The sequence below is a fragment of the Muntiacus reevesi genome, chromosome 1, assembly GCF_963930625.1.
Source record: "Muntiacus reevesi chromosome 1, mMunRee1.1, whole genome shotgun sequence".
Classification (NCBI taxonomy): Eukaryota; Metazoa; Chordata; class Mammalia; order Artiodactyla; family Cervidae; genus Muntiacus; species Muntiacus reevesi.
This window is the reverse complement of record NC_089249.1, coordinates 242,508,352-242,533,006: the sequence shown is the minus strand read 5'-3', so window position 1 is coordinate 242,533,006 and position 24,655 is coordinate 242,508,352. Positions and strand designations below refer to the sequence as shown.

Below are 24,655 nucleotides of genomic sequence, written 5' to 3'. Positions count from 1 at the left end.
TTTTACAATAATTCACATGGTTTATATCAGTGACTTGCAAATACTGCTCCACTAAGTTTCATTGGTCTGTACATGCATGCATGCTCAATCATGTCTAACTCTTCATGACCCCACAGACTGTAGCCTGTCAGGATCCTCTATCCATGGAATTTTTCCTGGCTAGAATACTGGAGTGGGTTGCCATTTCCTACTCCAGGGGATCTTCCCGACCCAGGGATCAAACCCTCATCTCTTGCATTGGCAGGCCTATTTGTTACCACTGTGCCATCTGGGAAGCTTGTTTCATTGGCCTGCCCAAAGTAGCAGTGATCATGGTGAATTCAACTTACAGGGCCAAGTTAGGCTCACTCACTGGGAGCTCTTCATGGTCCTGGTATCTATAATTGTATCTACAGCGTCTACTGACTTTGAGTTCTGTGGCGTGGATTCCTTTGGCTTCTGCTTTAGGTTATTCATACTCTGTGCGGCATGCCACAATCATGCATATGTTTTTGTTTTTCTTATTGGGGGACCTTAGCGACACTGTTGGACATTCATGAGTGCCATATACAGACATAAAACGTTACAGAAAGACTGCCATGCACCAAGTCCCTGTGCCAGAAATGGAGATGGGTGAAAACTGGCCTCTGCTCTCAGGGAGCTTACATTCTAGCTGAGGGAACAAGAGGAATTGTAGAAGATAGCATCCTAAGAAGTAACAGAAATATGTGAAAAATACCTGAGAGTTTTGAGATAGCCACAGACTGTCATAGCAGGTGGAGTGGAGGAGATCAGGAGAGAATTTCCTGACAAAGTGATATTTGAGCTGAGCTCTGGAGAATGAGAAGGGGTGGGGTGCACTCTCCAGGCAAAAGGCCAGCACGGTGAAAACTCACAGAGGGTCCAGGAATTTGGAATGAAACAGAAACAGAAGACAGAATATAGGAGAGAGAGAGAGAGATTAAAAAGAGAGGAGAGAGGGGAGAGAGGGAGAGGAAAAGAGGAAGAAATGAAGAGGAGTGAAGAGGAAGACCCAAGTACACACATACACACACAGAAGCAAATATGGATACAGGCAAAGATAGGAAGGGAGGGGCCAGATTTTAAAGAGCTTTGAAGGCCACATTAATAGGCTTAGGCTTTATCCTACAGAGTTGGGGGAGAATGAACAGAGTCTGATCAAGGTGGTTAAAGGGCTGTATCTGAGTGTGCAGAGCAAACTCTAGGGAGAAAACCCAGAAGCAAGGCGAACTTATTACTGGAGCCTTGTCTCTGGGCCCATGTGACCTCATGACTGACAAAGCCCTGTGTGTGAGTTCCCCGAGTTCTGAACCTCCACGTGAACACAGCACCCTGCTAACTTCCTGAGTCAGAGCAATTGCTGTCAGACATAAAGGAAGAGAATGGATTATGCACTTGAAATATGGGTGGTATTCATCAGTTCCTCCTCCCTCATAACTGCCTAGAAGCTAGTCTGGGACTGTCTGGTCTTCTCTTTGAATTAATGCAACAATATACTGCCAACTGCTTTTCTACCAGGTTGTCCATTGCAGTCAGATTAAGGATTTCAAGTGAAAGCTTTTGGTCCATAATTCTTCTGGTTAAAAACTTTATGATTCATCTTTTATTTCCTACTTAATATTCAGTCATATGCCTGATTTTCAAAACAGTTTCTAATTTAATACTACTTTTCTATTTCATTTCGTATACCTTTGCATCAGGCCTTCTTCATCAGACTGTGATAATTTCTAGCTTTGTATTTATGCCCGTACTGTTAAATTTTCTCATGTGTATACATATAAAAATGTATCGACAAATGAAAATCATAGGTATTATTTATTTAAATGTTTCTTCATTTACTTCCTGTCTCTGTTAACATTATCCATTAAGGCTGCATGGTAGGTGCTGGAGTTACAGTGTTCAGCAAGACAACGAGGTCCTGAACCTCATGGAGTTCAGAATTGGCCTAGAGCTTTGTTACTCAAAATGTAGTCCTTGGATCAGCAGCATTGGCTTCACCTGGCAGTTTGTTAGAAATGCAAAATCTTAGGCCCTACCCCAGATGATGCTAGTGGTAAAGAACCCATCTGCCAATGCAGGCATTGCAGGAGACACAGGTTTGATCCCTGTGTCAGGAAGATCCCCTGGTGGAGGGCATGGCAACCCACTCCAGTATTCTTGTCTGCAGAATCCCATGGACAGAGGAGCCTGGAGGGCTACAGTCCATGGGGTCACAAAGAGTCAGACAACTGATGCGACTGAGCAAGCTTGCAAACCCCAGACCTGCTGAATTTAAACCTCATTTTAACAAGATCCATAGTTAATTTTTTTTAAGTTTTTTTTTTTTTTTTTTTTTGATGTGGACCATTCTTAAAGTCTTCATTGAATTCATTACAACATTGCTTCTGTTATGTTTTGGTTCCTTGGCCATGGGGTATGTGGTATCCTAGCTCCCTGACCAGGGACCAAACCTACTCTCCTTGCATTGAAAAGCAAAGTCTTAACCACTGGACCACCAGGGAAGTCCTCTAGAAAATTTTTATGCCCAAAAGAATTTCAAGAAGCAATGCTCTAAGAGACAGGAATTGAAAAGACAACTGTAACAATAGCATATGGATGGCTATGATGCTGGAGGGACAGGGATAAGAGATTGAATGCCACGTTGTTGAATGGTCAATTATTTAATAAGCATGTTTTGCTTTTTCACTGAATTAAGTAAGTAATGGTGTGTGTGTGTGTGTGTGTGTGTGTGTGTATGCATGTAGAGACCACATGTTTTTCTCCTTGAGAATCTCCTACTCACCTAGCCCTGTCCTGAGTCCACTGTGGGTGACTAACACACGCTTTTGCTAACACTGATTGATTGAATTGCTTACAGAAGCACTAAGACCAATTTGAGAATTTTCGAGGTTTCAGCAAATGATGGAGTTGTTCGATTTTTGCCAGTATAGTTTTGATTTATTAAGTGTGGGGGTTTTGTTTGGCCACAGCAGAAAATGAATGTTGTTTATCCTTTTCAAAGCCACAGCATTTCACCATGGTTGACATAAACGGGGGGAGAATTCACAAGATGCAATGGAATCAAATTTTGCACAGGACAGTTTTTGGTCTGCGGCTCAAGGCTATGGATGAGTTTGCTCTTTCTGTGAGTTACTTGTATTTTTATCATGTATGGAGAGATGGGTGATTCATAGCTAGGTCAATACTCCTTGTTTAACTGCACAATACATCCATTACTTAGTAATACCCTTAGATTCAACTGGCACAAAACTTAATACCCGAAAAAAAAATCCACATTTTTTATGTTTTCATCTCTCTTATGGTGTATGCAGCCCTGTTTTCTCCTCATGTTGAGAGCTGAGACTAAGGGTTAGTAAAAGCAACCATGTTTTGAGTGCACAACAAATTCCTATCTGTTCCTCACTAGCTTCTGCTTCATGCACCTTCTTCTTTTGCATTAATTGACAGAAAAGAGGATTCATCCTTCTCTCTGGGAGAGTTTTACATGCTCCATGTTTGGATCCCTTTTCCACTCATGATTGTCCTGAGCTTTAGCCATCACATTTAGGTTTTTAAGCACTGACAGAGTCTCAGCTATTGATTTGTTCTAGAGCTTTGAGAAAACCCGCAATCACTGGTACTTCAACAGAATAGTCCATCTCACAGTTAGAAAAAGACCACAGATATGGTCTCATAACAGATTCTCTTCTATACCATATTCTAGCACCCAGCGGAATCATCCAACTTTTATTCCAGCACCCTGAGCAAGCTTCTCCAGATATCTGCATATTACTAGTATTACTAGGTATCAACACATTATAAAGCTCTAGTAATTAAGATAGGGTGAAGTAGGGGCAAGAATAGACTAGTATATCAGTAGAAGAGAATCAAGATTCCAGAAACATACCTATGTGCATTTGGTGATTTGAGAAAAGGGCATGCAGTGGGGAATAGGATGGACTTCTCAGTAAATCATGCTTGTTCAATAGGATATACGCATGCAAGGAAAAAAAATGACCTTGCACATATCTATATACCAAATGTGAAAGGTAACATTTCAGAAGAAATCATAGAAGAATATGTTCAGGACTTTGAGGTAGGCAAAGACTTCTTATACAAGATGAGTGGAATGCTAGCTCTAAAGGAAAAACCTTGCTAAGAGGACGGCATTAAAATTCTGTGTTTCTGTTCCTCATACAACACTGTCAAGACAGTGAAGAGACAAGCCACAGAATAGAAGATACTGATATAATAGACATCTGAAAAATGATCTGTATCAAAGTTATATAAATAATGCTTGCTGAACAACAAGAAAAAGACAACAGAAAAATTGGCAAGAAATTTACAAAAGTAATTCTTAAAAGAGGCTCTACAAGTGGCTGATAAACATGGAAAAGGTACCTAAATTGCATCAGGTAGATGCAAACTAAAATGGTAATATCCATGTATAACTGAGGAAAAGTGTGTATGTTATGATACACTCACTTGCTCAAATACAAAAGGGAGGTGTGGAGCAACTGGAACTCATATACATTATTGATGGAAGCATAGACTTGTTTTCAGAAAATAGTTTGGCAGAATCTATGATAGGAAACCATAAATAATGTGGCCTAAGAATTCCTTTCCTGGGTATATATGCAACGGAAATTCAAAAGTGTTCTCGTTAGTTATCTATTTTATGTCTCTTTTATTCATAATGGTGTACATATGTCAATACCAGTCTCCCTGGCAGTATTTAATTTCTTGAATTTTGATTACACAGGTGTTTTCACTTGATGAAAATTAACTGAGCCATATATTTTTGACTGATGCACTTATATGTGTGTTATACTTCAACGAAATTGAAAAATTAAATCAGTTGTGTATCAAATGGGGAGGATATGGGGAAAGCCAGATTCTAATTAACATCTTCCTTTGCTCAGCATGGTATATTAAATTTAAGAGGGAAGAGCTCATTGACTTAAAAGGGAGTTGAAGTTAAAAAATAATTAACTATGAATCTTCTCTATATAAGTAGGAAAATTCCTTTTCTATCTTTGAGTTTTGATGTGGAAGATATGGTGAAATGTAAGAACATTGGCTTTGTGGGGTAACCTGATAGATGGACTTATGGTTTAATAACGTGCGTGCCCTTTCTTCCTGTCTAGCCAGATGGATGGAAGAAGACTGACCTTCTGCCAGCATGCATCTGTCCTTTTGGGTCACCTGTGGATGGCACTTAGTGTTCAAGATATATACCTGAGCTTTTTAAGTTCACACTGTAAGTAACACATTGCTGCTTGTGTGTTAGTCTTATCTCCTCAGTTAGACTGTGAACATCATGTAAACCAAGACCTGGCATTTCTTATTTCTGTGCAATCTCCACCATAATAAGGAGAGAATGGACCTCAGAGGCTCAGTAAGCATGTTCCATTGTATTCAGTTGGCCAAAAAGTTCATTTGGGTTTTCCTAATATCATACAGAAAAACCTGAATGAGCTTTTTGGTCAACCCAATAGAATGTCAGATCACTGAGTTTGTGAAATCTGAGGTCTAAGAAGATAAGTCATTTGCCCAAAGTCACTTGGCATTGTTATGTCTCTAAGTTCCATCCTTGTCCAGCCAAGATCCCTGCACAGCCTTGGGGAGGAGAAACAAACCACGCGCCTTCTGTTCTGTTCCCTTGGTCCTTCCTTCCTTTTTGGTGCAGAGATGCAGAAATACAGTAACTCAATTTTGTGAATTCTGATTGTTCTGCTTGCTGATTCACAGAGCAAATACTGCCTAAATGTGAGGCTCCATGGCTTTGGGAAGGAGGAACAATCTGCATAGTCTTAAAAAAGTCAAAGACAGTAAGTGACCTGGCTCAATTCAGTGTTCAGATATGCAAAATGAGAACGTATCAAGCTTTTGTGCACCTTCTGTGCCTTTTCATTTAACTCCAGGGGTGATGATGAAATTCAAATCCTTATAGATCCCGAAAGGTGTTGAAATCTAATCTCAGTCTTTTGAAAAATTGCTTATTGTTTGCTAAGGGTCACTTGAGTTCTTTTCAACTAGAATGCTTTATTCAAGTATGGATTATTAACATTGGTTTTCCAAAGTATAAAAATAAGGTAATTAGATAAGAAACAACCTGACTTTTGAGGCTCTATTCTGTAGATTCATTAGGGATCTAATCTATAGATTCATTAACTTAAATAATTACTAGCATCTCTTATAGACACAAACAATTAATAAGCACAGACAACACGTTAATAAGCACTATCCAGAAGTGTCACATATGTGTGTGTACCTCTACTTGGGGGGAGGTGAGAGTGAGGGATGAGGGGAGAGGGAAGGAGGAAGGGAAGGAGAGAGAATATGAATGTGAATGACTGTCTTTTACTGAGCACTTATTACATGTCAGGCACCATACTAAGCATTTTAAATTCCTTATTTTCTTTAACCTTTATACTTATTCCAAAAGTATTATCTTTACTTATATATAAGGTGTAGCTTATTGCTTTTTCCAAATACCACCACTGCAACCTCTCCTATTCCACGTGTTCTTCTTACAATGTGACTTTTGACCCTTGTCCTACTGAAAGGTAGGACAAAGGAATATATGTTCCTTCCTTTCTGATATGGTTGGGCTGGTGACTCTGGCAGAAGTCACACCCTGTGACTTCTCGGGGTAGGTCATGAGATGTGTTACAGCTTTTGCCTGCTTCCTCTTGGTTGCTTGCTCTTGGGACCTGGCCATCATGCTGTGAGGAACCCCAGCAGAGCTTGCAGAGGGAATGTGTAGGTAGGTGGTCAGAGCAGCAGCCTCCACTGCCAGCCATGTGAGTGAGTGAGCCTGCAGGTAATTCCACCCCCCACTGCCAAGTGATCCACAGCCTTGTAGCTTCTCTATCCGAGGTCTCAGGCATCTGTAAGCAAGAACAAGCCATCCCACTGTGCCCGTAATCCAAGTTTCCTGACCCAGGGAATCTACGAGCAGAATAAAAAAGTTGTTGTTTTGTGCCACAAATCCAGGCTTGTTATACAGTAACAGAGGCTCTGAGTTGCAAAGCTAGTTGCCCAGGATCACACAGCAAATTAGTGTAAGAAGCAGAATTAAGCGTAGGTCTCACTCCAGAGCTCATGAGGTTCTTAATTACTCTCTTGAAAAAGCCTTGCAATTGCAAGTCCTGCAAAACCAGTGTCTGTCACTCTGGGATACAGAGGAAACCATCATAATGCTGACTGCTAAGGAACAAAACCAGGTATCTGGGAGATCAGGAGGGGACTGGTGGGCAGTGTGGTCCAGCAGGAAGAGTCACTGCCCTGGTGATGAGTTTTGCCAGGGAAGCAGGCAGGAGCTCAGATGCAGTTCCTGAGGCTTGAGCTATGGAATAGCCCTGTGATGGAGTGATGCTGCCAGCATCCTCGAGTCGTAACTGCACCTGGCAGCCTTCCCTCTTTCCGTGGGAACAGCCTACAGACTTCCCTCTGGCCAGTGCTGGGCCAGGAGCACATAAAGAACCACATGTCAGCAAGCGCTGGAAGCTCTTAGCAGAGAGTAAATGATTAGTGGGAGGCCAGGGACAAAGCTGAAAGAAAGGAAAGTGGTAACACAAAAGAAGGGAAAAAAATTAAAAATTTTTGAACTCCTGGTGTATGCCAGGTATTAGGCAACATGCTTTAGCTTCTCTTTGTTCATGTATTCTTATAAGATCCTATGATATTTGTATTAATGGCCTCTTTTTAAAATTAAAAAAAATTTAATTGAAGTATAGTTTACTTACAATGTGTTAATTACTGTGGTACAGCAAAGCAATTCAGTTATACATATATATATGCATATATACATATATATATACACACACATATATATACACATTATTTTTGTTATATTCTTTTCCATTGTGGTTTATCACAGGATACTGAACATCGTTCTCTGTGCAAATCAGTAGGACCTTGTTTATCCATCTCTGTATCAAAGCTTACATCTGCTAATCCCAGCTTCTCACTCCATCCCTTTCCCAACTGCTCCCCATGGCAACCACAAGTCTGTTCTCTATGTCCGTGATTCTGTTTCATAGATAGATTCATTTGTATGATATTTTAGATTCCACACGTAAGTGACATCATATGCTATTTTTCTTTCTCTTTTTAACTTACTTCACTTAGTATGATAATCTCTAGTTGCATTTATGTTGCTGCAAGTGGCACTATTTCATTCCTTTTTGTGGTTGGGTAATATTCCATTATATGTTTGTACCACATCTTTATTTAATGGCCTCTTTTTTTAAAGAGGAAACAGACTTGGCAGTTAAGTTACTGGCTCAAGCCTTACTAGCTGATAACTGATGAACTAAGATCATGGCTCAGTGTAAAGTGTCTGTGTGCAAAGCAGGAGATGTGTATTCCATCCCTGGGTTGAGAAGATCCCCTGGAGAAGGAAATGGCAACCCACTCTAGTATTCTTGCCTGGTAAATCCCATGGACAGAGAAGCCTGAGGGGCTACAGTCCATGGGGTCACAAAAGAGTTGGATGTGACTTAGCGACTAAACACCACCACCAAAGATCAAAACCCAGGTCTGAGTAATTAACAGGATACTTGGTCTTGAAATACAGTCCTACTCTGCTTTGCTTGGGCTCTCCTGCCACAAACCATGTCTTAGCCAAAGCTCCTTCTAGAAGTTCACCTTTATCCCTTGAGACCAGTCCAAGTCCCTCTTTTTCTTCAAAGCTAACCCAGACTATTTTGGGCCTCAATGATTTTCTTCTCTATCTGTTGACTATAAATCCTGCACTTGGGAATTATTCAGATGAACATTTTGCTTTATTATCTATCTTTTTTCCTTGTGTATCTTGATTTTTGCAAAGTCCATAGTCTGTGCTCTGGTTTCTTTCTTTTTCACACTGGCCATAATGCCTACCACTGTGCCTAAGGCAAAGTTTATATCCGAATGGTCCTCAACTAAAACATTTGATTGATGAATCCTCACTTGAATCTGTAGGAATACATACCTACAGTAGCCAGAAACAAAGCAAGATAAACGCCCTCTTCATTCTCTCTCCCCATTCTCAGAATGGGTACCTCCACAGAGAACAGGGCATGAAAGGGGAGATGGATACCAGTTGAGTACCCAGCCAGACTTGCACAGAAGGGAAGGCATCTTTCTGCCTGACAGCCCCTTCTGTCTGCTGCTCGGGAGATAAATTACCTGGCAGCAGCAGTGGCAGGGACTTCTTAAGAGCCAAGATCCTCTGATTCAGAAATTAGACCCTCGCTGACATGGTTTCATCCACAGTGGACCAAGACTTAACACCAATCAGTAAAGGTGCTCCATGGGGAGTAGGGAGTTACTTCCTGCAGCAACTGAAGAACTGGCCCAACACTGCCCACTTTAGACTTTCTGTTTCTTGGGTGACACTCTACTGGCTATACAATAGCTTATCAGGTCCCCAAAGTCATGGTATTGAATGCGTCATTAAATCTTGTGAGCTCTGAACCCTTGGCTAATGAGTCCCTAGCGATGAGCATGATTGACAGGTCCCCCAGCTCAACACATGCCCGCTTCAGTGCCTCTGCTCACAGTGATTCCCCCACCAGAGACTTCCGTCTTCATTTCTCTCTGCTTTTGTGGAAAATCTTAGCTCATTTTCAAGGCACAGTTCAGCGCTTCCCAGAGGCTCTTTGTACTACACCCCACACTAATGTTTCATTTCTCAGAAGAAAATCTAGCATGAGCTCTACATACCACAGAGTTTAGTCCTCAGAGACACATTCCCCTAGTTCCCCGTGTTCCAAAGAGGCAGCAGGATGCAGTGAAGAGAGCCTACAATTTGGGACCGGGACCAAAACCCATTATTCCCCTGCTATGCAGTCTAAGATCCTTTCAGAGTAGCACAGGCATCCTTGTTCATCCACCCTAATAGCTGCATTGTCTGCCCCTGGATGATGCACCATCACTGTCTTCAGCTGATGGGCAGCGGGATACTGCCAGCTTTTTAAAACAACAGTGAGAGGAGATTGATTCAAGATGGCAGATCAGAAGGATGTGTGCTCACCTTCTGTGAGAGCGCCAAAATTGCAACGAGCTGCTGAGCAGCCGTCGACAGGACACTGGAACCCACTCGAGCAATGAAAATTCTTATACATACCTCTTGCCACATGTGCACAACCGTTTCTAGAGGATAATGTGTCGACTCCAGATAGACCATGATTTTAAGGCCATTTGTAATCCTTTTTGCCTTGTCCTTCCTCCATGCAAGTCTAAAATACTACAGGGAAAAACATGCCCTCTCCAGCTTTTGGCTCTGACTCTGGCATCCACCCTATGCCCACAGTCACCTCCCAGCTGAAACCAAGAGACTGGCTCCTCCAAAGTGGCACGAGTTTCATCTTTGCTCTTGTCTGTTCCACCATCTCCCTCACCAGCTGGCCGGGCTGCACACGCTCTGGGTGGGGCAGAGTGCACTCCCAGTGGGCCCCCTTTTCTTCCCCAGGAGATGACTTTTAAGGAAAAAGATACTGTAAGGAATATTAATGGAAAAACTCAAAGCCAGAAAAGTCTGTATATATATTTTTAAAGCTAGAGAACCCCACAAAAGAAAAAGGATGTTTTTTATTTCCATGAAATCTGACAATCCAGAGGGAGCCCTGAGGGACCATCAAAAGATTTCTGATCTTGGGAGACAATGGTGTCTCAAAATAAATCACAAGTCTTTGAATCCACCAGACACAGGTTATAATCCCAGCTCTGCTAGAAAACCATGAATAAGGGAGTTAATTGTTGTCTGCCTCAGTTTTCTCATCTATAAAATGGGGTTGATATCCCTGAACAGAGGTTGTCATGATAATTAGAGGTAACATCACATGACACTTAAGAGAGTGCCTGATACATAGTAGACAGGGAACTTTGTTTTCTCGATTGGCCTATTTCACTTCCTTTTCTCCCATTCTTCCTGCTTTTCCTCACATCTATTGAGATCCCAGGACTGACTTTCCCCATATTACACAGGTAGTTAGTGACCACCAGAAATTCTCTCTTGAGTTGCTTTCTCTCCGTTAAGTGAAAAATGTGACATGGTCCTTAGAAGGCTACTTGTGAAAGTGCCTATATTCATTCAACAAGCACGTGTTGAGTATCAAGAATGCCTAACCCCTGTGTCAGGTTCTGGATGAGTGGCAAGGATAGGTTTTCTGGTTTGTGTTTTGATAAGGAACAGAATTGGGCAATAGTAGCTCAGGATTAAAGATAGATGATGCCCCCAGAGAGGTTCAGATAACAATTTGGCAATAGCAACAACTATGTCAATAGCATTTACTGTGTTCATCACCTCTGTGCAAAGGAAGAGCTTTCCACACATGATGTCATTTAATACTCAGAGAATACCCTTGAAGTCAGTGTTCTTACTATCTCCACCTTCCAGAAGAAGTAACCAAGGCACAGAGAAGTTACTTTCCTATTCTGACATGGCCAGTAAGTGGCAGAGCTAGGATTCAGCTGGAGGCGGGCCAATTCCAGAGATCAAGTTCTGTTCCTGCAATGCATAGCTTCCCGGGAGAACTGGGGTTAGGAGGGGAGCAATGGGACGTCAGTATTTGCAAAAGAGAGGGTCATTGAGCAAGAAGGATGATAGAAGCTGCTCCAAATAGAGGGAATGACAAGACTATAAAGGTGGCTTGGGGCTGAGGGAACAGATTGACACACAACCTGGCCTGACTAGAGCCTTGTCTGGACCTGGGAATCAAAGGGACACCAGTCTTAGATGGGGGCTGGAGACATGCCAGGTACCATCCTTCTCCCATTTTGAAGAGGGGAAAGTGAGGGGCGTGGGAAGTGACTCACCCAGTGGGCTAGTAGACTGAGCTTTTTTCTAAGATCTTTTATCACCTCCTCCAATCCTGTGGGCCCGCCTCCTGTGACACAGCTGCTCCTGATTACCCCCTTGGAAAGGGCTCCATTCTGCTCCCAGCAGCTACTGTGTCTCCTCATTTTAAGGCCCTCTTTCCTAAGCCACCAGATTCACATGGTGACTGTCATCACGTAGATCTCTTGTTTCTGTGTTAGAGGAATGCGCTATTTTCTGCTAGCAACCTTGGGCTTCATTCACCTATGATCTTGCTTGAACACACTTGGGTAGAAGCATTCATTTGCCACAGGTGGATGGTGGTCCTTAAATCATACTCAAACCATGGGGGTCCCCACAGGACTCTGAGCACACATTCTCCATCAATTCAATTAATGGTGCTTTCATTGTTCTCTTTTTAGAACTCAGGACTTCTTTCCAGGTGAACGATTGGGTCTCTGGATCTCAGGTGCTGTATTTCCGGAGGGGAATTAAAAAGAAACAGGGGTTCTCTCCAGGAAAATGTAGATCTCAGAAAGAGGTAGGCAAGTCTTTCTGCATATAGAGCTGTGAGGACTTTGTTTTAATGCAGTCCCATTCACAGCCTGGATTTTCCAAGGTACGTGAAAAGAAAGAAAAACACAGCAATCAGATTTTTATCCTTGGAACCAAAAATGAGGGCTGAGAGAGAGGAGAATTCCTTTTAAAAAATCTATGAATATGATATTCTGAGTGTGTCTAAATGCATTAAAGGTACAGTGGTGTTTTATACTCCCCATCATTCTTCCAGGGGTGGCCAACTGCTGGCCCATAAGCTGAATCCAGGTGAACTTTGGCTTCATCTGCAGAGCTCTCCTGGAAGTGACTGTCCAGGGCTGAGTGGGAGTGGTCCCCTTTTAGCGGATGCAGGCATGCCCAGGTCAACACAACCCCCAGCTGACCCCTGTTTTTGTGTTACTGAAAGTGTTAGTCAGTCAGTCATGTCTGACTCTTGGCGATCCCATGAACTGTAGCCCACAAGTCTCCTTCATCCATGGAATTCTCCAGGCAAGAATACTGGAGTAGGTTCCCATTTCCTCCTCCAGGGGATCTTCCAGACCCAGGGATCTAACCTGGGTCTCCTGCACTGCACGCAGACTCTTTACTGTCTCAGCCACCAAGGAAGCTTACGCTAATTATCTCTGAGCCCCTTCCCCTTCCCTGTAAGCCGGAATCTTCATCTATGGAATTGGGATGGGGGTGTTGATTATTATTATTATTTTTTTTTACTGCCTGCCTCCTCTCACTGGAAGCTAAGCTCTAGGAGGATGGGGGTTTTGTCTGCTTTGTTTGGTGATTTCTCTTGTAGCAACCTGAACCATGTCTGAATGTAACAGGTGCTAAAGAAACATTTCAGGAGAGAAATTGTCCTAAACATCCTTTTCAGCTTGGGAAACCTTTTCTGAGTGTTTTCCTATTGTGATTTTGGAGGAAAACAACAAAACCAAACACCTTTCTCCTTCAATTAAACTGTTCAAACCCTGGACATCCACGACAGCCTAGAGATTTGACTTCCCCATTGCTGATGGCCAGAACTGCTGGCTGAGGGGCAGAAAATGGTGCTTTTCATTTGCATGTCCAGTGAAGCTTTTACCCTCCTGTCACTGCTTTCATTTGAACACTTGTATGTGGTTTGTGCAGGCTCTGAAATCCTACTCCTGTGCTTCTCCACGGTCTGAGAAACTGATCACTGTCAGAGCCTGGCTCTGGGTCTCGATACTGGGTAGCAGAGGGTTAAAGTTGAAAAGAAAGGAGGAATGGAGCTGGAGTCCCCAGTGATGGGGGATCACTGTCTCTGCACAGATCACCCTGTCACAGCTGCAGCTCCTGTTACCCAGGGAGATGTACTCTGGTGAATCCCATAGGAGCTCCTCCCAGGAGCCTGGCCTGTGGAGGCAGCAGGGTCCCTTCAAGGCCTCTGCCTTCAGTGGCCACGCCCAGGGTCTCACTTCTTTGGCAGGTAACACATGCAGGGCAGGCAGACGCTGGGCTCAGCGTTTGTGGCAGTTGACTAGCATGATTTCTGGCTGAACCATGGACCTCACTTCTTACACTTCAAACTGACTTAACTGAACAACATCCTAGCTCAGTGGCTTTCCAATTTTAATGCCCACCTGCCCTGGGGGAAGGGGAGGGCTTGTGAAATGTGTATTCCTCTCTCTAGATGCAGAATTTCCAGTTCCTCAGACTTAGGGTGGGGCCTGGAAATGCATGTTTTGACAGGCATCCCAGGTGATTATGATGCAGGAGTTCCAGCAGAAACCCTCATACCTAGTCCTAAGAGCATCAAACACACATTTCTTGCATCATCGCTGTGCACACATCCTTCCTTACAGCACAGAGTCTGTGTCCTAAATGAGGCTTTTGTTTTCTAAAGATGATTAGGATTGTGTGTGTGCTCAGTTGTGTCTGACTCTGCAATCCCACGGACTGTGGCCTGCCAGACTCCTCTGTCCATGGAATTTTCCAGGCAAGAGTACTGGAATGGGTTGCCATTTCCTACTCCAGCTGATCTAGGGATTGAACCCACATCTCCTACATTGACAGGCAGATTCTTTACCACTAGCACCACCTGGGAAGATGAAATATTTTATAAATTCAGGCTGCTTCCATCAACTTCCTTGAATATTTACCCCCTTTTCTCCCCCGCAACACTTCAGTGACACCAGTATTGGCCAGAGGAAGGGGTTTGCATGACTGTCTTTGGGAGGAAAGTGGGGAGAACAAGAGGTGGAAGGGGGAGATTCCTCATCACCCCTGTGTGCACTATAGTCCTGGTTGCTGTGGATTTGTGTGTGAATGCGAAAGTCAGGCTGTCATTGGTTATCAGTTTAGGCTCTGTTCATTGGCTACTCTGTTCCCATGGTGAATCAGGCTCAGGGCCCTCAGCAAGCACATTAACCAGGGTTGGGGGGAAGCAGAGTGGTAGTACAGGGTTCCCGGAGATCTCCAAAGTGCCACCACTCCCCTGCTTTAGAATTCTTCTTGCTGAGAGTAATTATCTTCCCTAGGTGAAGATAATTATCATACATTCTGTCACATTCTAAGATCAGGAGTAATTTCTGAAAGCTGGAATCATCATTTCCCATTTTCCTCTCTTCTGCTAGGACCTTCCACACCCTTCTCCTTTTTCTTACTAGGTCATCTGATCCCAGGAAAGTGGAAGCCAATGGGGAGGGGAGGGGGCCATGGGAATAAAGAGTTGAAAGGCTCACTCTTAGTCCATTTGCAGGCGGCGGAGCCTGGGAGGACACTGGAGGGTGGGCAGCAACAGGCCAGAGGCGTTGCCTTGGGGACCTTAGAGAAAACCCCTTTCCGCTTTGGGGCCTCAGTTTACTCTTGTGTAACATGGGGTAGATGAATTAGATCCTTCTCTTGATCAGAGCCAGACCTAAAGGTCTCTGGAAGTGTGGTGCCATGTTTTCCAAGTGCCCCCTTTCTCTTGGAGGCACCACTGACTCTTCCTCTCCTCCCCTTCAGATATCCAATCTATCAGCCAGTGCTGTCATTTCTAGTTTCAAAGTAGACCGCTAATCCATCTCCATGACCATCATAATTTCCATCACTGTAATTGCCCCTAGACAGCTGTGAGAGCCTGCTGCTCAGTCCCTCTGCTTCCCCTCTTGACTATTTTCTGCTTTAATTCATTTTCTTCATAGCTCCCCAGAGTAGCATTATAGCATGTAAATCAATCCTTCTCTTACTTAAAACTCCCCGGGGCCTTCCTATGTATTTAGAGTAAAACTTTCAATCTATGCTATGGCCCCGAGTCTCTGTGAGATCTGGCCTCTGCCTGCTTCTCTAATGATAGAGTTCTGTGTCAGCCTAGCTCTTCCTTACCTCTCTGCGCCTTGGAGAAGCTTTCTCAGGACACCCTAAGTAAGTCCCCTTTAATTCCACTTCCTCTATTATCTGTTGCTGCAGCAGTTTCATTTTATTCTTAGTGCATCACAGTTTATACATTCACAATTGTTTATTTAACATCTGTGTTACCTCACTGTACTTGCCAGCTCCCCGAAGCAGACTCCCATACCCTCATACGCCATATCAACATATCTTTATATCCTCAGCACCCTGTGCTGTACCTTACAGGCAATTAGTAATATCTGTTGAATAAATAAATGACACAAATAGGGGACACAAATGGGGGGAAAGCTACAGAAATGAAAGTTGTGGGAACTGAAGATAAATTTTGCCTGGGGTGATTTTTGTCCTTTCTTTCATATATCCCTTCTCAAAATGTTCTTATCTATGAAAAAAGAAATCTAAAATATCTGTTAAAAATAGGTATTTTGGGCACAAGACATAGGCCTGCAAATGCAATTCATGATGGCATTTCTATCTTACCATTAACCAGATTAAAAAAAAATTATTTCTTGTGATCACAGCTCAACTGAGTTTTAACTTTCAATGTTAAAATAGGCTACACAAAGACAATTTCTCATGTAAATATTTTAAAGGAAGGAGGGAAGAATCTTGAAAGCCAATCAGTAGCATTTCCTGGTATACATCATTGAAAGTGCTAATGACAGATTATTTTGTCTGTTTGTGGAAGTGGTGTAGAAAACTTCAGCTCGAGGGCATGGCAACCCACTCCAGTATTCTTGCTTGGAGAATCTTTATGAATAGAGGAGCCTGGCGGGCTACAGTCTAGGTCACAAAGAATCTGAGGTCTGAGGTCACAAAGAGTCGGACATGACTGAGCGACACCGTGGCCCATGCTGTTGGCTCACTCATCAACGTCCATTCTCACCCTCCCCATTTTAGAGGCTGAAAAACCTTATTCTTGCCTTTCCTACCTTCAGTGCTACTGGAAGTGATCACAGGCCACTGTTCTGACTAATGAGGTGGATAGGAGACGTCTGCTTAGGGTGGGAAGTATATTGCTCAGCTTTAGTTTTCCTGATCCAGAGAGGCAGAATGGACTGCAGTACTTCCTCCCCTTCTTCCTGCTCGAACCTGGACACGGCACCTGGGAGCTGCCACCTTATGCACAGGAGTGAACGCCGGGGCAGCCACAAAATAGCAGATCCTCATTTCACTGAACCATGGGCTACTGTCTGCCTCCACTTTTCTTTTCATCTAAGAAAGATAGCTCTCAATCTGGTCACATTATTCTGGTCAGATGATTGAGCTACTTACAACTAACTGTATTTGGCCACATTTCATTGGTTATTTTTGTTGTTGTTGTTAGTATACATTAATATAAATATTGAATAAGTTAAGAAAAAAAATGAAAGCTACTTGTGTATGTATGCAGATATATGCAATTTAGGTGGAATTTAGTCTCCCAAATTCTAAATTCTGAGAATTTATGATAGACTGTTAATAAATAGCAAGAAAAATTAACTGAAGCTGATTTGAAAGGATGTTTTAGTATTAAAAAAACCCTTAAAAATATAATACCTCCTACTGTAACCCAAGGGTGTCTAGTGCTATGTATATCAGAAGCTCTTAAAGCTCCATGGACTTTTGATGTTGTTTACGTCAAATATATAAACAACAATAACAAAAGCTTCTAGTTGTCTGCTTGGTCCTTTTGTCACTGTCTTAGAATCCTTGTGTTTTTGTCTGGTCCTATTGACAAGTCTGTGCCTTTTCTCTTTAGTATATATTCCCATCAAATGTTGCGATGCATATTCTGACTCTTAGAGGGGTTTCTACAGGTCTCTAAATGCTGGAGTTTGCCAAGCTAGGCCTGGTTAGTATGAGTCCATCTCACGTGGATAAAACTTCTTATTCTGGCTGATCCTCTGCTACAAAGGTTGACTCGTTTCTCTGCCTGTCAGATCCTCAAAACCAAAATGACAAATCCTTCTGCCCAGTCCCAGTGAGGGGTGTCTCAGGAATCCAAGAGTGAATCACTGCGCCGCTTTGTCTGTGGGTTTGCCCAGGAGAGAGAGGTCCGTTGGCTTTTCATTGTGAGCCATGGCACCCTCCTTCTAGTGGAGTTTACAATACAGAAAGTTGATAAAAGAACTGAAGTAGCTTCTGTTTTCCTGATCCAGAGAGGCAGAACTAGCTGCAGTACAAAAAGTAGTTTATTGTGTTTCCTATGTGTTGTCTACATAGTGTGTAACGAGTTCTGTGTGTTTCGGTCTTTATCTGTTGTCGGGTCATAGTTGTGGCAGCTGGGATCTTCGCTGAGTTGTGCTGGAACTTTTATGGTGTACATGGACTCTAGTTGTGGCCCACGAGCTCGGTAGTTGGGGCGCCTTAGTTATTTCCATGGCACGAGGGCTCTTAGTTCCCTGACCAGGGATGGAACCCACATCCCCTGCATTGCAAGACAAATTCTTAACCACTAGACCACCAGAGAAGTCCCTGTATCAATCTCTTTTAAACCTCACAACAATGCTAGAGGCTGTTTGCCGTTTTACCAGTGAAAATACAGAATCACAGAGAAGCGTTGTTTTATTAAAAGTGAGGAGGAAGGAGGCTGGGTACTTTCCTGTTTAGTCTCATCTTCACCTCAAGGTCAGTTCCTAAGATAGCCTCATAGAATGCTCAGGAGCCCTGGAAACATACTCTGAAAACCCTCTTCTAGCCAGAAGTCACAAACTCACACGCCCTCTCAGGGGCCAGCTGAGCCACAGAGGAGTGAAGCGGCTCGCTGGGGGCTGCGGTCCGTGGGGATGTCGTGGATCAGTTCCAGAGGGCAGCTGTCACTCGGTTTTGGAGCGTCATTGTCAGACTGTGCAGATTGTAGAAGCATGCCTGGTAGCAGATTCAGTTTGTGGGTCACTAACTTGAGACTTCAGGAGGAACAGTGGGGTGTGTGAAAACACAGCCTGAGGTCAGACCACACGGGTGCCTTTAGGAGGTAAGATGCCCAGTCAAGAAGGGAATACAGGAGAGAAAATAAGCCCATGGGCCTTCTCAGACACCTGCATGTTTGGATGGCCCGTGACACTGAATCATTGCTTCCCACAGTTTATCTACTGGCCTGAGTTATTTTTAAGCAAGCCTTTCCCCTGCTGGGTTCTCTGCTCTTTACCATGCGTCTGCCAGCACTGGCCAGGCAGCCAGTCTCACACCTCTTCTCCCACACAACGCCCCCCTCCCCCGACTGTCTTCTTATTTAGAGAAAAACAAGATTATAATGGTGAGTGATGAGATGATCTAAATTATACAGCAGGTGAAATGAGTCCTGCGGGAAGCTCCTTAGGAAGATTTTATTCCACTGCCACTTAGGAATATTGGCCCTCGCTGACACTCAAATGTGAGCCAGACAGGTGGTACCAATGCCTCCGGCACATGTGTATGAGGCTTTTGTATTTATGCAGTTATGCCCCCAGAAAGTGAGAGTGTGTGCAAATCTATTCATGCAGCCAAGTGCTAAGCCATGTCTCCCGGCATTTAGAAGCTTGGTAATCGATAAGGGACTGCCTGATTAAAGAGCTCATAGATATTAAGCAACTGTAAAAGGAAATACAATCAGTGCTTATTTATTAGGTAAATTGGAGGGGATTTGTGACATGAACATTCCAGAATATAGCTGAAAGAACATTACACAGAGAGATGGAAAGGGGGACCAGTAACTATGGGAACTGATTTAGATGAAAGTGAAGTGTGTCCGACTCTTTGCAACCCCAGAGACTATACAGTCCATGGAATTCTCCAGGCCAGAATACTGTAGTGGGTAGCCTTTCCCTTCTCCAGGGTGATGGTCAAATTTCTTTTTCCCCCTTCTCCTTTACCTTTTCCCTCCCTCCCTCCCTCTCTCTCTTCTCTTTCTCCCTCCCTTCCTCCTTTCCTTCCTTCCTCTCTCCCTTCCAAAAACCTTTCTCAAAAGAAATTGTATTCACAAGTCCAATATGTAAAACATGAAAATGGAGCTACTCATGTCCAATGTGAGGGCTGAAACCTCACTGATCTGGCCACCCCAGTATTCTCAACATGATATCTGAGGCATTTCCAAGAAACTTCATTCCCCAGCCACTAGAAACAAATTTACATCACCATTGGAACTAGACAGTTTTCAAGATGTTACTCAGAACCAAGAAAAGAAGAACCATTTTCTCTTAGAGATGAAGACATCAAGGTCTACAAGAGCCAAGTGACTTGTCCAGAGCCACACAGAAAGTGCTAGAACCAGAGCAAGAACCCAGTCAGAATTCAGTGCTCCTTCTGCCACTCAGAAATAGTTTGGGATTGTGGTCTGAGTCTTGACTCACCTAACTACCAGCTGTGTAACCTTGGAAAGATATTCCACATTTCCGTGGTTCCTCATTTGTAAAAGGAGGTATCACAAGTGTCCCCACGTAATGCTTCTGTGAGGATTCAGTGAAATAAGGCATGAAGAGGACTCAAAACCTTGCTTAGCATGTGCTCAAAAATGTTAGTGGTACAACATCGCCCCCCCCATCCCTTTTCTGTACTATAACTACAGAACATTAGAGTCACAGTTATGCCTGTTAATCTTGACAGAACACATCACCCAGACAGCAGACAGAGCCAGTTAAGGTGTGTCCAGATCCTCCATAGCATGCAATGGACAGTTGACAGTAAAGCGTAGTTGAGGATTAAATACAATAAAGTCTGGAAAAAATTGCCGTCGCTAACTCCCCATGTATATATATGGCATTGAGTAAAGGTAATAAGAAGAGCTGACTGACCTGGGAGAGATGTCACACCCTTGCTGCATGAAGGCTCCCAGGGAGAACCACAAGCTGTTGAATATCCCAAACTCATTGGACTGGTCGCTGGGGGTCTGGTCTCGCCCTTCCTCAAACTCTTCGCTGTGCCATTCGTAGGGGCTGAAGCGGCTGACCAGGAAGAGAACGACGCTCACTCCAATGTAGGCGAATACAATGCACATCCAGATCTCATAAGCCAAAGGATCCAGGAAGGAAAAGACCCCCGGCTTGGACTTCTGTGGCTTTTTTATCATGATGGAAATCCCCAGACTCATAAACGGCTTAGAGAAATCTATCACCTCTTCCCGGACCAAGGTGATCGTTAAAGGGGCAACAGCCACATCTGCTCTCTGCAAAAAATATAGTGGAGAGAAGAAAACAGGCACTTGAGTTCATTAGCTCTCTGTTCCCTCATTTTCCTCTTCACTCTGAATATTCTTTTGTATCTTAAAGGATGTGAGAGAAAGAAGCTCAGAAATGCAACTCCTCCTAGCCTCTGTAAAATATTTATGATAAATGGCTAATCAGCTTAATATCTCACAGGAGAGATGATTCCGTTCTTTGACAGTTCTAATTGTTAGGGGTGACTTCCTCACCTTATGGAAGGAAGGGGGCTATTGCAATGTCTCTTATTTTTTTGTCTACCCAGCAATCATGCCGTCTTCCCCTGAAAGAACTACTCCTTCTCCACTGTCTGTACTCCAGTTCAAGTGGGGCTGATAACCCTTAATCTAAGGTGAAGCACATCCCCCATATCTGGCCACTAGTGTACTCCACTCCACTAGCCACAGTGGCTCATTCAAGGATGGCACAAGACCCAAATCTATTTAATGAGCATGAGCCCTGAAAGTCAGAGTGAGAGATGATTCATGATGAAATAACTTGGGTGACCCTTAATTCATAGCTTATCCTGCTATCTCTAGGAACATTGTAGAAACATGCATCAAAATACTCTTTTGTTTGTCCCCAGGAACATGAACCAATTATTCTGCTTGCCTAAACCAGTTGGAGTTGGGGTACTTTTACCTGCAGCCAAGACAATCCTGGCTAACAAGATAGATAGTGAAGGGAAGTTTAACTCAATAAATATTTATTGGGCACTCATATGCAAGCCCTAGACTGAAAAGAAAACTGTCATCTCTACGACTAGTAAAAGTTAGTACACACACACACACACACACACACACACACACACACACACACACAAGGTAGTTTCCCAAACTACAGGGTAGATTGGCTTAGTGCTAGATACCATGAGATACGTTTTGTATCTAAGGGATACAAAGTGCCTGTCTGGGGAGGTCAGGGACTGCATTCTCCAAGAGGTAACATATATATTGACATTGAAGAGGGAGTAGGATTTCAATGGGTTGCTCGGATACAGAATACATTCCCAGAAGAGAGAATCCTGTGAGGAAAATCTGGCAGAGAGAATAAAGTAGTATCACAACTATTTTTTTTCCAGGAAGACTGCTAAGAAGTGCACAAATAATTCAGTTTTTAAAATTTGTGTAGATAAACATAAAATAGTTGCAAGAAATGTTCATCTTTGGGCATACAGCACCAGCCTTGCTCTTCTGTCTTTTCTCTCTCTGCTTAATGGCAGGAGCACTGCCATCTATGCTCTGAAAATCCACTGCTCTCCTGGCCTGAGATTAAGCGATCCTGGAAATCTAACGCAGTTCCATGGAGGGATGCCATGGCATTCATTTTTGAAATGACAGGCATGTCTGTGCAAGTCTGTTCAAGGCAGGTGGCTTTCTCTTATGATGCCGTGTAACAGTCCAGATGTGAGGCTGCAGACAGATGCTGTCCAGACCCCAGCCACACCCAGCTGCCGGCTGGTATTGCTCACGAGGGGTTTCCTCTGGTTACTCTCATTGGATGAGATTTTTGAGAAGGCATTTTAAGTGGAATGAAAAGCCTGGCTTTAGAATGACTTAAATTTCTCACTTATGGAAAGAAACTTTCTGTAAAGCAATGTGGGATTGAGTATGTGTCTCAGCAGTTCTGTTTTTTCCCCGCTAACACCTACTGCCTAAATCTTGATACTTTTTACAAACACTTACAAGCCATTGCCAAGGAGATAGTATCTCCTTTTTCTCATAGGTAGAAAAGGAATAAGGGAGAAAAGTCATAGAAATGACTCAGAAGGAATAACTACAAGTTACCCAAGAGGGAAGTGGGTGAAGACTGTCTTCAAAGATGGTAAAGGGAATTGAATGGATTTGTCTGATGCCTCCTGATGTGAGTTAATAAAAGGGACTGTGACTTGGAAAAAAAATCACAAAACCAACCATCTTAGTTCTTATTTAACTTAGCAGTTCCAAGATTTGTTCCATGTAACATTATTTATGGAAGGATGTAACTAACTATAACATAAAAATTAACATGAATTTAAACTGGCAGAACTTCTCAGAACCTTTAGCAGACTACTGTGTACTGAGAATTTCTAAGAGGGGTAAGCAGATTTAGTATTTCCAAAATCCTTTGTCCATTGAGCCCCAAGCATCAGAAGGCACCCATATGCATAGTATACACACACAGTGGGAAATGCAGTGACATCATTTTTCATATAGGAGCCCAGGTCGAGAGAGAGAAGGTGGTTTGTGCAAAGCAGCATGAGTTTTGAACAACAAGTTTTAGCTTGTTTGATGTTGACTGAAAGGTCTTAGGAGTTGATTTCCAGCACCTGAGGAAGTCACTGGACCTTTGCAGGACCACTTATGGGCAAGGCTCATCTGGGAAAGTAGACCTGACTTCTTGGCTTTGTGACTCACTGACCATGTGCCCTCGAGTGAGACAGTTGACCTTATGAATATCAGTTTCCTCTTTAGAAAAAGAGGCATAATAAACTTTGCTTTATCTACTGGACAACAGTGTTTTGTGAGAGTCAAAAGAATTCAAATACGTGAGAGCACTGTGAACGGTGGGCATTTCACAGGTACTCAAAATTATTTTCTGAAACTGACATCTTGAGACAGTGATTCTCAAACTTGAGTGTGCAGACATCAGAAGCACCTTGGCGTTTTTTAAACCACAGATGGCAGACTTTCTAGATCACTGGGTCTGGGGAGACCTGAGAACTTGTATTTCTAGCAAGTTCCCGGGTGATATTGCTGCTGCTGGTTCAGACTTAGAGAACCACTGACCTAGGAGATCCCCAAACCAAATGTCTGGAAACAATCTTGAGAAAACAGCAAACAGTGTTGATGCAGTAGGTAGAAGCAAAAATGGGAGAAAACCATCAGGGATGGAGAGCCACTCTGAGCCAGGCACTGTATAGGGTAATACTCCCCACCCAGCCCTGGGACGGAGAACTCAGGGGAACCCTGGGAGGAGATCAGTGGCTTGCAGGAGTCATGTTGCTAGTGAGCAGGCAGAGTCAGAATTCAGATCTGGATTTGTGTGTGTGTGTGTGTGTGTCCAAAGTTCACTCTATTTCTGCTTCATTAAGACAAAGAACAGGCCAGAAAGTCATGGCAGCCCAGGCACACAGCCATGCCTATGCAATAAGTGGGGCCTTCATTTGTAGCCTGTGGCATTTGAGAATGCACTGAGGCTATTCTCATCACTTTGTGTCCTTTGCCCAACGGCCTAATCTCCCTGGCTTCAGTGTCCTCGTTGATCAAATGTGGAGAGGAATCATACCCACCTTCTGGGGTTGTTATGAGGAGTAAGTGAAACAACGTGGGTAAAGTATTTAGCACAGTGCCTGGCATAAATGATGTGCTGAAATGCTACTATTACCTTGGTGGATAAGAGCAAGAGTGAGCAAATGGAAGATGAGACGCCCTGATTGACTTGGCTTATTTGAGAGGCACAGAAAGAAGAAATCTGGAGCCCTCCAAGTAAATTTTTTTCTGACATTGCTGGTCATTTGTGGCTAGAGATGCCTCCTCAGACCCCTCTATTCTTAGGTGGGACAAAAAAGGAAAGCCAAACTGAAAATGCCCTCAAGAGAGGGCATCCATTTGGGCCCATCATAGAGTCTTCAGAATACAGCTGTTACTGGGCAGAGGGACAGACCTGATGGAGGTGAGGGAACAAGAAAGACTGGCAGCTGAGGCACCCAGAGGTGATTTCTGTCACTGATGACCCAGTGATCCATGGCTGATGGCTGTGTATTGGGGGGCTTTCCCTCAGGATAATCATACTGTTGTTCTGCCCAGATCTTGGGCCTTTTACT

At 43.4% G+C, this 24,655-nt stretch overlaps 1 protein-coding gene across 5 annotated transcripts in view; it reads right to left on the bottom strand.

Annotated features, from left to right (window-relative positions):
• Positions 1-24,655, bottom strand: part of GRIA1 (glutamate ionotropic receptor AMPA type subunit 1) — a 342,928-nt gene that overhangs the window by 69,137 nt on the left and 249,136 nt on the right. For all 5 annotated transcript variants that reach the window (XM_065918962.1, XM_065918961.1, XM_065918963.1 and 2 more), the window contains exon 11: positions 20,446-20,816. In XM_065918962.1, the coding sequence (XP_065775034.1) occupies positions 20,446-20,816 (371 nt within the window). The remainder of the gene's footprint in view (positions 1-20,445; positions 20,817-24,655) is intronic.